General features: G+C 38.1%; 1 protein-coding gene across 7 annotated transcripts in view; it reads left to right on the top strand.

Moving 5' to 3' along the window:
• LOC105492062 (WASP family member 1) overlaps positions 1 to 17,789 on the top strand; it is a 74,013-nt gene that overhangs the window by 32,252 nt on the left and 23,972 nt on the right. For 6 of the 7 annotated variants that reach the window (XM_011758928.3, XM_011758927.3, XM_011758925.3 and 3 more), the window contains one exon: positions 17,327 to 17,487. In XM_011758928.3, coding sequence (XP_011757230.1) covers positions 17,355 to 17,487 — 133 coding nt within the window. In that variant the 5' untranslated portion in view covers positions 17,327 to 17,354. Of the gene's footprint in view, positions 1 to 8,297; positions 8,342 to 17,326; positions 17,488 to 17,789 lie in introns of all 7 variants that reach the window. The other variant, XM_011758924.3, reaches the window with a different exon arrangement.

The raw sequence follows: 17,789 nt of genomic DNA, 5'->3' as shown, positions 1-17,789 counted from the left end.
TAGTTCTTTAGTCCTGTGAGTACCTAAATTGGTTTTATCATTTTCCTATGAATCTCCTTTAGACATTCATGAGTAGTGAGTAGTTTTAAAGTTTGCTGCTCACAACAAAGGGAGAAATTTATGATTTCTATATATTTCTGAGGTCGTTTTGCACAAGAAGCACAAGCTTCTATTTCACTAGTAAGTGAAGTTATTTTTAACTTCAGTTTTTTAGTTTACAGTAGTGAAACAGTTTGAGATAATGTGCATTATAGATTTAGGGAAAGGTAAGTTATAAAATTCTGTTTCTGATGTACTTCTAAACAATAACCTTTTAAATTTATTTTATATTAAATCACTGTTTAAAGACCTATGGTTTTGTATAATTGAAATATGGTTTTAAAATTAGATATATTTTTTAATGTGCAGTTCTTCATGCATTCTTATTTAAAATTTTTATATTTAATAATATCTGCCACAATTATATTTCGTCATTGGCATAGGAATTTGTTAAGGAAATTATTTCTATGAAGAGCAAAGCTCTATTTAAACATTCTCATACTCAAATTATTTCACTGGTCAATTGTGCAAAATTAAGTGACTTCTATTCTTAAGAACGGAGGACATAAGTATTTGCCCTCCCCAAAGTTCTTAACATATTTGAAACATTAAAATTGTTTTTATTAGAATACTTACTTTAACCTGTTCCTTTAGGTCACATAATATAATCCTTTAGTTTGAATAAGTATTTAATACTATATTATGAAAATTGAAAATTGTATTTCTATAACATATAATTTTTTAATGTCATTTTAAAAATACTGAAACACCTTTAAATGATCATAAATTATTTCATTGACCATGAATGTAAAGAATCACTTGTCATTGATGAGGTAATAAAATACTTTTCTTATGTTCTTTATATAACCCATAAAGCAATTATTAACTATTAATATAATTATTTTTGTGACATCTTAAAATAAGCAGCTATTTTATTTTCCTCTGAATTGTTGACTACAAGGAGTCCTTTAAACATTTTAAATAAACTTTACTGGCCATTTTGAGTTCTGAAATCAGAATTTAGATAGTGTACTTTTCTGATTTCTAAATTTGTAAAATCATGACATCTGATCTTGGGTTATTTTTAATACTTTATATATTGCTTATACTCATCCATGTATGTGCCTCATTTTGAATCAAGAGAAGGCATTCTTAAACTAACAGAATATATTATTAATATTAGTAGTAGTCATCAAAATAAACTTTCAATTTAGAATTCTGTCAAACATTTTGCTATGGTTAGATTTCAGTAGTTTCGTTTTCCTTGCCTTCCTAAAAAAGGGCTTTCAATATAAGATATTGTGATATAAACAGTATTGTGGCTCATTTTATTTTTAATGTTAAAATCTATGTCAGGATTTAAAAGTATACCCATGAAAAGGTTTTTTTTTTTTTTAAATTAAAAACATTATTAAGATTTTAGCTAAGTTATTTGTTCTTCAAAATTATTTTAAAATCTTTTTGGGAGATATATTCTTTAGTTTACATACTCTTTGATGTTTGCTTCAGCAATTGACAGTTTAATTGATAAGAACATAGGAAAATAAGAGAAGAAACCTGGGAATTGCTTTAGTTTTTTTTTTTTTTTTTTTACATCATTGGGAAACCAAATTACTTTTGGAACCACTTGTGTTATATAATAGTTGGGAAATTCAAAAATTGGTTATTTTATGTTTTAGCACAGTATAATTTAGCCCTTTTTAATAAAAGTTTCCCCTTATTAAGCGAATTAGGCACTGATCGATTAAAAGATGTTAAAATATATGTAATTGGTTCATTCTATGCAATGTTTAAATTCTTAAACAGTGTATTATTTGCAGTATTAAAAATACTGAGATGAATTTGATTTTATATTTGCTTGATAATTAAATCATACCTGTTAGCATTTAGAGTTTCTTCTGGTTTTTGATTTTTTAAAAATTACTTTCTAGCCTGACAAAGGATTCCATGAAAAAGATGGTGTTGGGATTGCTCTAAAATGGGAATCAGGCAGTTTTCTCAGGATTTAGGAGATAAAGTTATTAGGCTTTTTTTTTTTACTTTCTGCCACTAAGATTTTGATAGTTGAGTTAGATAAATGACATTAGAAATCACCAAGGAATAAGGTAGAGAAATAAGAAAATGAGTTTGGTGTTGAAACTGAAGTACAAAGAAAGGATGAGGAAAGGTTTTCTTTCTAAAAAGCTTTTGCATCGTACCTAAAGACACTATTTTAATCACAATGAAAGCCATTTTTCTTTTGAGATTTGGATAATATTTCAAAACTAGTTTGTATGCTGTACATTCCTTTCATCAAAATGTGTGTGATTGCTATACCCTAGAACTCAGAGCTAGCCCATAAAGATGAAGAAATGAATAAGATACCATCCATCCTTGCTTTTTCTTAGGGGAGTGAAAGAAGCAAGCCTATGTTTCCACAATACATTTGTAAGATATTATTTTTCTCAAATGTATTTCTTTTCCATGCACATACAAAAAAGCAACTCCTTAGAATCATGATTAAATAGTTGCTTTAGAAAAGTGCATGTGTGAGGCGGGCGGATCACGAGGTTGGGAGTTCAGAACCAGCCTGACATGGCGAAACGCTGTCTCTACTAAAAATACAAAAATTAGCCGAGCGTGGCGGCACGCTCCTGTAATCCCAGCTACTCAGGAGACTGAGGCAGGAAATTGTTTGAACCTGGGATGCAGAGGTTGCAGTGAGCCGAGATCGTGCCATTGCATTCCAGCCTGGGTGGCAGAGCGAGTCTCTGACTCAAAAAAAAAAAAAAAAAAAAAGTGTATGTGTGTCTATCTTCCTGCAGCAACCTATTTTTTCTTTTTTGGCTCCCTTAAAGCTTGTGATTTTGTTATTTCTTCCATTTATGTATTGATTAACTGTTGAGCATCTTCTGTGTTCTAGATCTTGGAGATATAAGTTGAGTAAGGCAAGATTTTTGCCTTCTAAAAGCTGACATTCAGGCATAGACGTGTAAACAAATAAGTACAGTATAGTAAAGTATAATTGGTAGTAAGTAGGTAGATGCACTTGTGAATCCAAGTTGAGGGCATCAAAGAGTAGATGGTTCCATTTACCTGAGGGATTCAGTTAGTCTTCAGAAAAGAGTTGCTGCCTGAGTCTAGTCTTGAACGATTGTGTATTCTCTATTGAGAATAAAAAGTGAAATACATCCCAGGCAGAGAGCAGCATGAGGAAAGGCAGGACTATAAAACAGCAAGATGTATTTAGAGTAATTAGAGTATAATGTAGGAGTGTAGTGAGAAATGAGGGTAGAAGTGAGGAGGGGAGGCTAAATCCTGAAGACCTCATACGTTATGTTTGGACTTTACCCTGACAACAAGGAACCAAGGAAGGGTTTGATTTTGCAGAAGGACATTTCCAGATTCAAATTTTTTATAATACAATAGTCCGCCTCTCATTCATGCTTTTGCTTTCTGTGGTTTTAGTTACCAGTGGTCAACCATGGCCCAAAAATATTATATGGAAAATTCCAGAAAAAAAGTTCGTAAGTTTTAAATTGCACATCATTCTGAGTAGCATGATGAAATCTTGTGCCATCCTTCCTGGAATGCGATTCATCCTTTTGTCCAGCATATCCACACTGTATATGCTTCCTTCTCATTAGTCATCGACATCCTCAGCTCCTGACTTTCAACCATTGACATTGTCATGTCTGCTTCTGACATAGCCTTACACTATGTCACAGTGCCTATGTCATTCACCTCAGTTCATCTCATCCTGTAGGCATTTTATCATTTCACACCATCACAAGAAGGGTGAGTTCAGTATTGTGAGTTGAAGAAACACACTCAATGTGTTTTTCCTCTGCTCTCACACCACAGTAACAATCAACACAGAATACTTGTGTGATCAGCCAAGCAAGCAATTAATTCTTCAGCGGACTCTGGCTGGGTGTCCTTCAATTCAGTTCTGACACTATCTACGTGGAGATAGTGTCAGATCCCACAGATTGAGGGTTCAGTCCCACAAGACTGCCCCTTCTTGAGATACCAGTTGCAAGTTCAGGCCTCTGGAACTTCTGTTCCTACCCACTTCAAGTTAGGTTCCCATTTCTCCCCCTTTGGGTTTGATTAATTTGCTGGAGTGGCTCACAGAACTCAGGGAAGTACTTATACTTACCCATTTATTATAAAGGGTATTACAGGAACACAGATAAGAATGCATGGGGCAAGGTATAGAGGAAGGGGCATAGAGCATCCATGCCTTTCCAGGAACCTCCATGTGTTTAGCTCTCTGGAAGCTCTCCAAACCCATCCTTATGAGTGTTTAGGGAGGCTTCATTACATAGACATAATTGAATAAACCTTTGGCCATTGGTGTCAACTTAACATTCGGCCTATTTCCCCTCCCTGGATGTTAGGGGGATGGGGCTAAAAGTCCCAACCCTCTAGTCATGCATTGGTCTTTCAGGTGACCAGCCCCCCCATCCTACAAAGAAGTAACACTTTGGAGATTCTAAGGAATTTAGAAGTTGTATCCCAGAAAACTGGGTGGAAAACCAACCAAATAAATATTTCACAATATTACAAGTACAATTAGATGTTTTGAGAGAGAGCAAGAGTCCACATTCATGCAACTTTTGTTATAGTATATTATTGTAATTGTTCTATTATTAGTTATTGGGTTATCCTCTTACTGTGTCTAATTTATAAGTTAAATGTTACAGATATGTATAGGAAAAAACATAGTATGTATAGGCTCAGTACTATTTGTGGTTTCAGGCACCCACTGGAGGTCTTGGAATGTATCCTCCATGGATTGGAGTGGATCTGCTCTATTATTAAAGCAGTGGTGTGGGATGGGTTGAATTGGTGGGAGTGGTGTGGTATAGATGGAATGGCAAGGAGAAAATATAAGACTGGAGGAAGAAAGTCTGTCAACCTGAGATAATCAAAAGGATCAGAATCCAGTTTAAAGAGTTTATTCAAGCAAAAAGCTGGGAATAGCCATTTAGGAGATGCAGACTCCAGAGAAATGGGGTCAGTGCTCTGAAGTTAAAAGTTAAGGTTTTGCTTATGAAGGCAACAGCAGCCCATATGTAGCAGCTGCTGCAAAGATGCTGGCTGCAACGGGGGAGGAGCGGTCAGGGCTGGGAACAGGTGGGAGCCCTGTGCTCTACCAAGTTGGTGGGGTGGGAGCTCTGTGCTTCTGGGCACAACTGCAGCCACCCAGCCATGGGCTCTGGTCCTGGCCATCCCTGTGCTCTTGGGGGCCTGGGAAGCCTCCTTGCCCCCACAGGCTTGGAAGTGCCTGCTCCCATTCTCTGGCCTCTCCCCCATCCCGGCACCTGCTCCAGGGCAGAGCAAAGTTGTGACTAAGCCCAGGTAGTGTCACAACCTGGCAAAGTGTGTGTGCACTCAAGACAGTGCTGACACACCAACCCCTGCCACCGTGAGCCCCTCCAGACTTTGGGTGCCTATGAGTGTGGGAGGAAAATGGAAGTGGGGGCTGAGGGCAGCTCAGCTCAGGCCTGCAGGCACCCCTCAGCATGAACAGCATGGGTGCCATGGACAGCATGTTGACGGTGACAGGAGGCAGACAGGCTCCTGGGTAGAAAGGGGTGGGTCCTGGGTGAAACCCCATCTTCAAGCCGGGAAATGCCTGAAGCCTGGGGGCTGGGCTCTCAGTTCTGTGTACCAGAGTGAGAACTTACGGTGCCTTTTCCAAGCCTACCCATGGCTGCCTGTGGACCAATCAGCATGCACATCCTACTTTCAGAGCCCATAAAAACTTCAAACTCAGCCAGATTCACACAGACGTTAGGACTATCAGCTGCAGGAAGGAACTACCCACTTTGGGTCTTCTCAACTCATTGGGACAATCTCCTTGTGAAGAAGAGCTACCCACTCCTGGTCTCTTCTCTGCTGAGAACTAGACACTCATTGGGATGACTGTCTGTGGAAAGGAGCTACCCACTTCGGGTGTCCTGAGAGCTCTTCTGTCACTCAATGAAGCTCCTCTCCATGTGCTTCATTCTTCCCAGACGTGGGACAAGAACTTTGGACCTGCTGAATGGCAGGACTGGAAGAGCTGTAACACAGAGCTGAAACATGATACCCACTTGCCACGTTGCAGGCAATGAGAAGAAGAGAAGAGAGAAGGAGAAAAGAGCTGCGGCCCTTTGGAGATCCCAGATCTAGGAGCTTCCTAAGCTAGGGCTGTGACACCCTTTTTGGGGCTCTGCAGTTCCTGGTGTCTCCAAGCTTCTGGGCACCACAGTGTTCCCTGGTTCCTGCTGTGGAAGCCACTTGTGGTATACCTAGTCCAGCCGCAGCTTCTCAGGGAGCCAGCACCTGTGCCAGAACCTGGAGCTGCCTGCCCCACTGCAGCCAGCATGCTTGGCTATGTGCAGTGGCCAGACCCTGTGCTCGCTCACACATGCTTTGCCACTCTGTGCTTGGCTCACCCTTGGCAGGTATGGGATCTAGGCTGATAGTGTGAGCTGAGCGCAGCCTGCCAGGCTGAGTGAGCGGAACATGCCCAGCAGCCCTGAGCAAAACTCAGGCACAGGTGCCACTGGCCACAGAGGTTTCCAGCTGGAAAAGCGACACCCTAAGGATCCTGTGATACTTACATAGGAGGAAAACAGAAATTTAATAGGATTGCAACTTTTTTTAATAGAAGGCTGGTTTATGAGTTACAGTAATTAGTTACAGTTTGTTTTCTTTTCCACCTGGCTTTTCTTTCCTTTACAGCTGTTTTTAAATTTCCTTTCTGATTTTAAAGAGTATACTTAACATTCCATCTTATGACAGTGTGATAGCCACAAAGTCTGTGTGTGAGAAAGGTCAGAGGGAAGTTAATCCATGATGAAGATCAGCAGTGAAGAGGGAAGAGGTCTTCCCTGGGGTCCTTTCGTCATGTGCAACATTTTACAAAACAGTGTAGGTAAGGAAGGAGGCCAATATATAATCAGAGAAACAAAGGTTACGGCTGCACAAGTTACAGCTGCCTGTCACGTGACTGAGGTCCCGTAATCACGTTCCTTTAAGGTGCAAAATAGAGTCCAACAGCTTAGATTTTGAATTACCTGTTTTCATAAGTCTAACCAAGTGAGAGAGGACTATGGTTTGAATTAAAGTAGTAGCAGTTAGAATAGAAAAGGATTATCAGAACATGAGAGATGTTAATGATAGAATTAATAAGGCTTGATCCTCTTTGGATATAGAGAAGAGACTGCAATGGTATGGCAGAATTGAAGATGATGCCTAGATTTGAAGAGGAAAATGTAAGGAATTTGGCTTTGAATATTTTGAATTTAATAAGTTTTATGAAACTTCCAAGTAAAAATTTCTAGGAGTCAGTTGCATAGGCATATCTGCAGCTTAGGAGAGAGATTTGAACTCGAATTAAGAAATTTTGAGTTATTCACATATTTAATAACAGAAATTTAATAGGATTGCAACTTTTTAAAATAGAAGGCTGGTTTATGAGTTACAGTAATTAGTTACAGTTTGTTTTCTTTTCCACCTGGCTTTTCTTTCCTTTACAGCTGTTTTTAACATTTAACATTTCTTATGTGCCAAGCATGTACCGGGCACCAGGGATACTGTAAAACACATGAAACGTGCTTTATGACTAATAAAGGAGACAGAAATCAATCATGAAGATACATAATTACAAACTGAGACAAGTGTCATAAGGAAAATTTAGAGGTTGCTGTGAGAAAATTTTAGCAGGAGGACCACATCTCATTGAGACTGGGGGATCAGGGAGTGTTATCATTGGAGCTAGAATTTGAAGAACAAGTAGGAGTAGGGCAAGTAGAATATTTTGGGCAGAAAGAACATTAGCTTTATACCAATAAAAGTATTCAAAGGTTAACAGACTAAGTTAAAGAAAAAGCAAAAGGCAGCAGCTAACTGTATTCTGTGAAGAGACGTGTCTAAAACAAAGATGGAAGAAGGTTGAAAGGAAAAGCTCTATTATGCAAACACAACCGAAGGAGCTGGTATGGCTACAAAAAATAGACTTTTAAGCAAAAACCATATTATTAGAGATAGAGGAAACTTGATAATGGTAAATATACCTAATAACATAGTCTTGAAATATATATATCATATGGAGAATTTAACAACTCTGTAGTCATAGTGGGCAGTCTTAACATGTCTCTCTGATAGACCAGGAGACAAAAATCAGTAAAGCTATAGAAGATGTAGGTACATTAGCAAATGTAACTAATGGACATACGTAGACCACTGCAACCACCAATAACAAAATGTATATTATTTTTCAGTATCCCTGGAATGTTTACAAAAATTGACTATTTTGGACAATAAAGTAAGTGTAAATACATTTTAAAAGGATCAAATGATACAAAATGTATTTTCTGACCACAATGTTCTTATTCTAGAAATTAATACAAAAACAAAAAACTTTTCAAGGACATTACATTAAGATAATGGACCATTTTGGCCGGGCGTGGTAGCTCACGCCTGTAATCCCAGCACTTTGGGAGGCTGAGGTGGGCTGATCATGAGGTCAGGAGATAGAGACCATCCTGGCGACAGTGAAACCCCGTCTCTACTAAAAATACAAAAAAATTAGCCGGGCATGGTGGCGGGCGCCTGTAGTCCCAGCTACTTGGGAGGCTGAGGCAGGAGAATGGTGTGAACCCTGGAGGTGGAGCTTACAGTAAGCTGAGATTTCCCCACTTCACTCCAGCCTGAGCAACAGAGCGAGACTCTGTCTCAAAAGAATAAAAAATTAAAAAAAAAATGGACCGTTTTCTCTCATGAATGTAAATGCAAAAAACTAATCATATTAACAAACCAAAACTATACTTCATCTTAGCCAAAAGGCCAAAAAGTGATGACAAACCAAAACTAAATCCAGTAATCAATAAAAAACAGATAATCTTCCTATTTTGAGGTCAGCTGATTAGAAATCTTAACTCCATCGACTACCTTAATTCTAAGCCCTTTGCCATATAATATAAATATTCATAGATTCAGGGGAATAAGATCATGGGTAGCTTTGGGAGACCATTATTCTCCCTACCACATACATCTCATCCAATTAGGTTTATTCCAAGGATGCGGGGTTGTTTACCAACAATAACAACAAAAAAACCCAGTCAATGTAATTCACTACACTAACAGAGTAAGAGTCACATGATTATCATAATAAATGTAGGACAAACATTTGATAGCATGATTTTTTAAAATCTTGGGCAGCTAGTAATAGGAACTTCCTTAGTCCTAGCCAGAGCAATCCGACAAGAAAGAAAGGGCATCCAGATCAGTAAAGAGGAAGTCGAACTGTCGCTGTTCACCAATGATATGATCATATACCTAGAAAACCCTGAAGAGTCATCCAAAAAGCTAGAACTGATAAATGAATTCAGCACAGTTTCAGGATACAAAATTAATGTGCACAAATTAGTAGCACTGCTGTATGCCAATAGTGACCAAGCTGAGAATCAAATCCAGAAACTAACCCCTTTTAAAATAGCTGCTACAAATAAAATACTTAGAAATACTTAGAAATATACCTAACCAAGGAGGTGGAAGACCTCTACAAGGAAAACTACAAAACACTGCTGAAAGAAATAATAGAAAACACAAACAAAATGGAAACACATCACATGCTCATGGGTGGGTAGACTCAGTACTGTGAAAATGACCATGCTGCCAAAAGCAATCTACAAAATGCAATTTCCATCAAAATACTGCTGTCATTTTTCACAGAACTAGGAAAAAACTCCCAAATTCATATGGAACCACAAAAGGGCCTGCATAACTAAAGCCAGACTAAGCAAAAAGAAGAAATCTGGAGGCATCACATTACCTTACTTCAGACTATACTATAAGGCCATACTCACCAAAACAGCATGGTACTGGTATAAAAATAGGCACATAGGCCAGGTGCGGTGGCTCACATCTGTAATCCCTGCACTTTGGAAGGTTGAGGCAGGCAGATCACCTGAGGTCAGGAGTTTGAGACCAGCCTGAACAACAGGGTGAAACCCTGTCTCTACTAAAAAAAAAAAAAAAAAAATTAGCCAGGCATGGTGGTGGGCACCTGTAATCCCAGCTACTCAGGAGGCTGAGTCAGGAGAATCACTTAAACCTAGAAGGCAGAGGTTGCAGTGAGCTGAGATCACGCCACTGCACTCCAGCCTGGGTGACAAGTGTGAAACTCCATCTCAAAAAAAAAAAAAAAAAAAAAAAGCACATGATAACAATGGAGCAGATTAGAGAACCCAGAAATAAAGCCAGATAAGGACACCCTGTTCAACAAATGGTGCTGGGATAATCGGCAAGCCACATGTAGAGGAATGAAACTGGATCCTCATCTCTCATCTTATAAAAAGATCAACCCAAGGCCAAGCATGGTGGCATACACCTGTAATCCCAGCACTTTGGGAGGCCGAGGCAGGTGGATCACCTGAAGTCCAGAGTTCGAGACCCAGCCTGACCAATATGGTGAAACCCCATCTCTACTAAATATACAAAATTAGCTGGGCGTGGTGGCGTGCACCTGTAGTCCCAGCTGCTCAGGAGGCTGAGGCAGGAGGACCGCTTGAACCCGGGAGGTGGAGGTTGCAGTGAGCTGAGATCATGTCACTGTACTCCACCCTGGGCAACAGAGTGAGATTCCATCTCAAAAAAAAATAAAAATAAAAAAATAAAAATTCTAGGAGATAACGTTGGAAAAACCCTTCTAGACATTGGCTTAGGCAAACACTTGCTGACCAAGAACCCCAAAACAAGTGCAACAAAAACAAAGATAAATAGATAAGACTTAAACTAAAAAGCTTCTACACCGCAGCAGAGTAAACAGACAACCCACAGAGTAGGAGAAAATCTTCACAGTCTGTACATCTGACAATGGATTAATATCCAGAATCTACAAGGAACTCAAACAAAAATCAGTAAGAAAAAAAATCCCATCAGAAAGTAATCTAAGGACATCAATAGACAATTCTCCAAAGAAGATATACAAGTGGCCAAAAACGTGAAAAAATGGTCACCATCACTAATAATCAGGGAAATGCAAATCAAAACCACAATGTGATACCACCTTGCTCCTGCAAGAATGGCCATCAATAAAAAAATCAAAAAACAATAGCAGTTGTTGTGGATGTAGTGAAAAAGCATTTTCACACTGCTGGTGGGAATGTAAACTAGTACAAACACTACGGAAAACAATGTGGAGATTCCTTAAAGAACTAAAAGTAGATCTACCGTTTGACCCAGCGGTCCCACTATTGGATATCTACCCAGAAGAAGTCATTATACAAAGAAGTCATTATACAAAAAAGATACTTGCGCTTGCATGTTTATAGCAGCACAATTTGTAATTGCAAAAATATGGACATATATAGCATGTATATAGCACAATTTGTAATTGCAAAAATATGGATGTATATAGCATGTATATAGCAGCACAATTTGTAATTGCAAAAATATGGAACCAGCCCAAATGCCCATCAGTCAACAAGTGGATAAAGAAAAGTGAGTGAGAACACACGATGTTTGGTATCCCATGGTGTGTGTGTATTCCATGGTGTGTGTGTGTGTGTATATGTATGTGTACATACACACACACACCATGGTGTATATACACCATATATTCATGGTGTGTATGTGTGTATATATATATACACACCATGGAATGCACATACCCTGGGATACTACACAGCCATAAAAAAGAACGAAATAATGACATTCATAGCAAGCTGGATGGAATTGGAGACTATTACTGTAAGCTATGAGGATGCAAAGGCATAAGAATGATACAATGGACTTTGGGGACTTGGGGGAAAGGGTGAGAGGATGGTGAGGCATAAAAGACTACCTATTGGGTACAGTGTTCCCTGCTTGGGTGATGGGTGCACCAAAATCTCAAAAATCACCATTAAAGAACTTATACATGCAACCAAATACCACCTGTTCCCCAAAAAACCTATTAAAATAATAATAAAGGAACTTCCTTAATCTATTAAAAGGTGTCTATAAAACAAAATAACCACAAAATTCCGTATTACAGACACCTTGTGAAATGTTGAAGGGTTTTCCACTTGCGTTGAAAAAGACAAGGATGTTTGCCATCATCCTTATGTATATGAAATACATATTTCACATTGTTTTAAAGATTATAGCTAGTGTGGTAAGGCAAGAAAAAGAAATAAAAGATGTAAGATGGATTAGAATGGAGGAAATAGTCACTATTCACATATGATTGTGTGCATTTAAAAATCCAAAATAATTGCAGATAAGTTAGAGATTAGGAAGGTCTCAGGATATAGGGTCAATATTAAAAAATCAATTTGTTTTCTATATAATACAACAATATATATTGTGGTTCCAGTGTTATAAAGACATCTACATACAAATAAATAAGGATTTATAAGACTTCTCCTTAGAAAAGTATAAAACATTAAGAGACTTTTAAAAATCCTGAAATAGTTGGAGCAATATATTATGTTCGTGGATAGAAAGAAATGATAAATATCAGTACTTCCCAATATGATAGGTTTAATACAGCTCCAGTCAAATTCCCAATAGAGGGGTGTGTGTGTGTGTGTGTGTGTGTGTGTGTGTGTGTGTGTGTGTGTGTGTGTGTGTGTGTTATGTGTGACTTGATAATCTTATTCTAAAAATTTACATGGAAATACACAGTGTCAAGAATAAACAGAACATTTTTGGAGAACAGGATTGGAGAGCTTGCCCTATTGTGTATCAAGACTTACTATAAGCCAGGCGCAGTGACTCAAGCCTGTAATTCTAGCACTTTGGGAGTCTGAGGCAGTTCGATTGTCTGAGCTTAGGAGTTTGAGTCCAGCCTGGACAACATGGCAGAACCGCATCTCCTAAAAATACAAAAAAATAGCCGGGTGTTGTGGCACATGCCTGTAGTCCCACCTACTCAGGAGGCTGAGGCAGGAGAATCGCTTGAACCCAGGAGTTGAAGGTTGCAGTGAACCAAGATTACACTACTGTACTCCAGCCTGAGCAACAGAGTGAGGCTCTGTCTCTTAAAAAAAAAAAAAAAAAAATACTTAATATAAAGCCTGATTAAGTCAGTTTGTCATTAGCTCTAGGTTAGTCAAAAAGAGCAGTGGAATAGTACATAGCTCAAAATCTAATTTAAAAATACGTGGAAACTTGATTTATGACAAAAGTGCCACTGCAGAGCAATAGAGAAATACTAGGGTTTTCAATGAGTGGTGCTGAGATAGTATATAAGAAACCTAACTACTACATCACACCATTCACAAAAGTAATTCCACATCAATTACAGATTAAAAGTATTAGCAAAACAAAGCTAAGATATAAAGCGAAAGGTCATATTTATGATCTTGGTATACAAAAAGATTTTAGAAACCATGCTTTTGTTCTAAACTTGAAAAGATTGAGAATATCCTTCCCACATTGAGCATAAAAACTTCTGTTCATTAAAAGACATCACTAAGAAAGTGGAATAGCAAGTGAAAGAAGAGATTCACATCACTTACAACCTTCAAATGGCTCATATCTAGTGTTTCTGCAAATCAGCCCTAACACAACAAATGGCCAAAAATGGACAAAAGGATTGAACAGCCACTTCCCAAGAGAAAAATCCAAAAGATCAAGAAACATGAAAAGGGGCTTAAATTCAATAATTGGGAAACACAAATTAAAACTCTAACAAATGGCCACAACATACACTCAAGAACAGCTAGAATTTAAAAACTGACAGTGTCAAGTGTTATGAGGATGTGGAGCAGCAGCAGCCTCTTAACGGCTGAAAGTAACGTGTTGGTACTGTCTCTGGAACAGTTTGGCATCATTTCCTAAAGATGAAGTTGTGTGTATCCTTAACTTGGCTATTCTTGTCCTGAAGTATATTCACAATAGAAATGTGTACACTAAGACACATGTACGTGAATGATCAGTGTAGTGCTCTTCATAATAGCTTCAAACTGGAAACAACTCATTAACATTAGAATGGGTAAATAAATTGTAATGTCATATAGTGGACTATTATACAGCAATGAAAATGAGCAACCTGCACAGAGCAATATGGATGAATATTACAATGTGGAATGAAAAAGGCAAGGTTTAAAATAATATGTATTATATTAGTCTATATAAACTTCAAAAAGCTGTCAAAACCTATAGTGTTTAAAGTTGCTTGTGTAAGTTGTGAAAAGAAAAAGAAAAAGAAATGCTTTTTATAAAAAGAATAAAGGTTACCTGTCTTGGGGAGGTAAGCAAGGATGATTGGGAAGAGGACCCAAGAGTTCTGGCAATTGGTACAGGCAATGTTTTATTTCTTAATGGGGTTACATGAGAGTTTGGTTAAATTTTTGAGGTGTACAATTTTGTATGCTTTTTTTCTTTACATTTCATGTTGCAGACTTTTAGAATGGATTAAAAATGTAGAGAGAATGCTTAACAAATAGGTCAGAGGAAACAAATTTATGCAAAAGTTTTTTAAAGCATGTTGATAAGTAACACTTAACTGCAATTAGGCTTCTTTTTGTTTGTTTTTTGAGACAGAGTTTCACTCTTGTTGCCCAGGGCTAGAGTGCAATGGCACGATCTCGGCTCACTGCAACCTCCACCTCCCAGGTTCAAGCGATTCTCCTGCCTCAGCCTCCCTAGTAGCTGGGATTATATGCATGTGCCACCACGCCCGGCCAATTTTGTATTTTTAGTAAAGACAGAGTTTCTCCATGTTGGTCAGGCTGGTCTCGAACTCCCGACCTCAAGTGATCTGCCCGCCTTGGCCCCCCAAAGTGCTGGGATTACAGGCGTGAGCCACCGCGCCCGACCCGCAATTAGGTTTATCTCAAACTTCTCATTTGTTAGTCATTAAAGCTCAGTAATTAATAAATTGTTTCCTTTGGTAACCATTGTTCACTGATAGGTAAGTACAGTCATTCGTTTCTCACTTTGCACAGTAGTTCAGGACTGTAAAAAATGACAGTATAAGTTGAAACCATGAAAAACGATCTTAATAAAAATGGGGAAAGTTACAATGTTTTATGTACACTCTAAAAATTTTTGTCAAGACAGTAAAACCTCTTATATTGTTGGTTTAAATGTATAGGGAAAATTAAAAGTATTTATTTAGCACAATGTCATTTAAGATATTGGAGTCAAGTAGAATTAGTGTTTTATTTCTTTGTAAAAAACACTTATCAAAGGCAGTTTGAGCAGTTCTTGTTGTGTAACTACAATAGCAGAACTAGCAGAGTGAGCATCTTTTCTGTGCCTTGGCAAATTGTCGTACTCCTTTCTTTTAAATTAGGATTAGCTTCCAACATTTTATCTTTTGCGCTTCCACTGTTACGAAGTAGCTCCAAGAGTTTCCTAAATGTGAAGGCTTTTTTGCTAGTGTCACTTCTTTTGGAACATATTCCTTCTTTTTGTCACAGCCACACTCCTCATTTAGGTCTGTAGGTTTGCCTTCACTAAGTTCCTCAGGCTGCATATCTAGAAGCTCTCGAACAGTGGCGGTGGCAACATTTCCACAGTCAGCTGCTTCATCTGTTACTACACTTAGGTTGGATTTGAATTTCATTTCCAGTGTCATCATTTTTTTTGTTTTTTTTTTTTTTTTGTTTGTTTTTTGCTGCGCTTCTGTCTTTGTTGGCCAATTCCTGCTTTCATGTACCTATTTAGTAAAATTTCATGTAGATTTAGCACTGGAAGGCAAGAAGGCAACAGATGCATGCTTTGCTGTCTGTGGGTGAATTGACTAACAGATGAGGTGTAACCAATCATCTGCTGACTTTGAAAGAAGTGGTGATTGGTCACTGATCATGAGGTACAGCTCTTATTAACAGTGATTTGTGGACTACAGCAGCAGTCTCCTTGTTTTTGGCACAAGGGACTAGTTTTGTAGAAGACAATTTTTACACGGGCCGGGGACGGGGGGTATGTGTAGTGGGGGATGGTTTCAAGATGAAACTGTACCACCTCAGATTGTCAGGCATTAGACTTTAATTAGATTCTCATAAGGAGCGTGCAACCTAGATCCCTCACATATGCAGTTCACAATAGGCCTCCTGCTCCTATGATAATCTAATGCCGCCACTGATCTGACAGGAAGTGGAACTCAGGCAGTAATGCTTGCTCACCCACCTCTCACCTCCTGCTGCACAGCCCGGTTCCTGACAGGCCTCTGTTCCTGACAGACCACCGTTACTGCTCTGCAGCCCGGGGGTTGGGGAGTGCTAGACTAGAGTACTAGAAATGAAGTTTGTATTTGTGCAATTACTCACAGTTAATATACTGTGAAATTTGAATCATGGTGTTGGGCAGTGTTGTTACTTAACTAAACTCGAGTCACTCAAATTTGTGCATATGGGAAGCATGCAAAGTGAGAGCAGCCTGTAATTCAAAGACGGTTGAACTTTTTGATCAGTTAAATAAAGATTTGGTAGATTCCGATAAGATTTCAAGTGCAGGGCTACTTGGAGTATTTGATCTGAGCTGTTGAACACCTGATACATTTTATGTGATAATGTCAATTTGATGTTACTCTCACAGCTTCCTTAATCCTTTTATGCACTTCCTTAGAGAGAACATCTCACACTAACTCTCTAGAACAAAATCCGTATTACAGTAAATAAAAACAGTGTTTTTAGGAGAATAATAGTGATGATGATTGTAAATTCACCATGTAGCAGCTGACATTGAAAGCAAGTTTTTAAAAACTGTTTTGTATAATGTTGATATTCTACTAATTGAAAGTTAAATCAATTTTGATTATTTTAGTTGGGTAATTTCATTTTTACTGTCTTCATACAAGCAAAGACAGTTGGCCCTTGAACAGCCTAGAGGTTAGGGGCACCAACCCTCTGCATTGCCGAAAATCTGTGTATAACTTCTGACTTTCCAAAAACTTAACTACTTACAGCCTACTATTGACCAGAAGCCTTACCAAGAACATAAACTGTTGTTTGACATATTTTGTATATGTATTATATGCTGCATTCTTACAGTAAAATAAACCAGAGAAAAGAAAATGTTATTAAAAAAAATCATAAGATAAAGTACATTAACTGTTAAGTGGAAGTGTATCATTATAAAGATCTTCATCCTTGTCATTTTCACATTGAGTAGACTGAGGAGGAAGAGGAGGGGTTTGTCCTGCTGTCTCAGGGGAGGCAGAGAGGGAAGAAAATCCACATGTAAGTGGACCCATGCAGTTCAAACGCATGTTGTTCAAGGGTCAACGGTGCTTTGTTCTTCAGTGTGAAAAATAGAGTCTCATTCTGTGTTGGCTGAAATTTAATATTGTTCATTTATTTTTGATTTCCTACAGGTGAACTGGCACAAAGGTTAATCTCAAGATGCCACTAGTGAAAAGAAACATCGATCCTAGGCACTTGTGCCACACAGCACTGCCTAGAGGCATTAAGAATGAACTGGAATGTGTAACCAATATTTCCTTGGCAAATATAATTAGACAACTAAGTAGCCTAAGTAAGTATATATCAATTAAAAATATACTCCCAAACCTGAATGTTATGCTTTAGAGTATTAAGAAGTTGTGCTTCTGATTAATTTGGGAGTGTGGTTTGGTGAGAAGAGTACAAAATTATCCTGAAAAATATAGTCACGAGTATGATTATTGAGTTTTAGAATAATATCTTCTTCTTCTGCATGATGTTTCTTCTGGGAAAGGAAAATACGGACAGAATCTCTAGAAACAGTATCACATGATGAATTAAAATTATTGAGATTGTTTTAAAAATATATAATCTGTGAAAGGACCAGAGTTGTAT

Source organism: Macaca nemestrina, chromosome 5 (assembly GCF_043159975.1).
Source record: "Macaca nemestrina isolate mMacNem1 chromosome 5, mMacNem.hap1, whole genome shotgun sequence".
NCBI lineage: Eukaryota > Metazoa > Chordata > Mammalia > Primates > Cercopithecidae > Macaca > Macaca nemestrina.
Note: the sequence above shows the minus strand (reverse complement) of the source record. Positions and strands in the feature narration are given on the sequence as shown.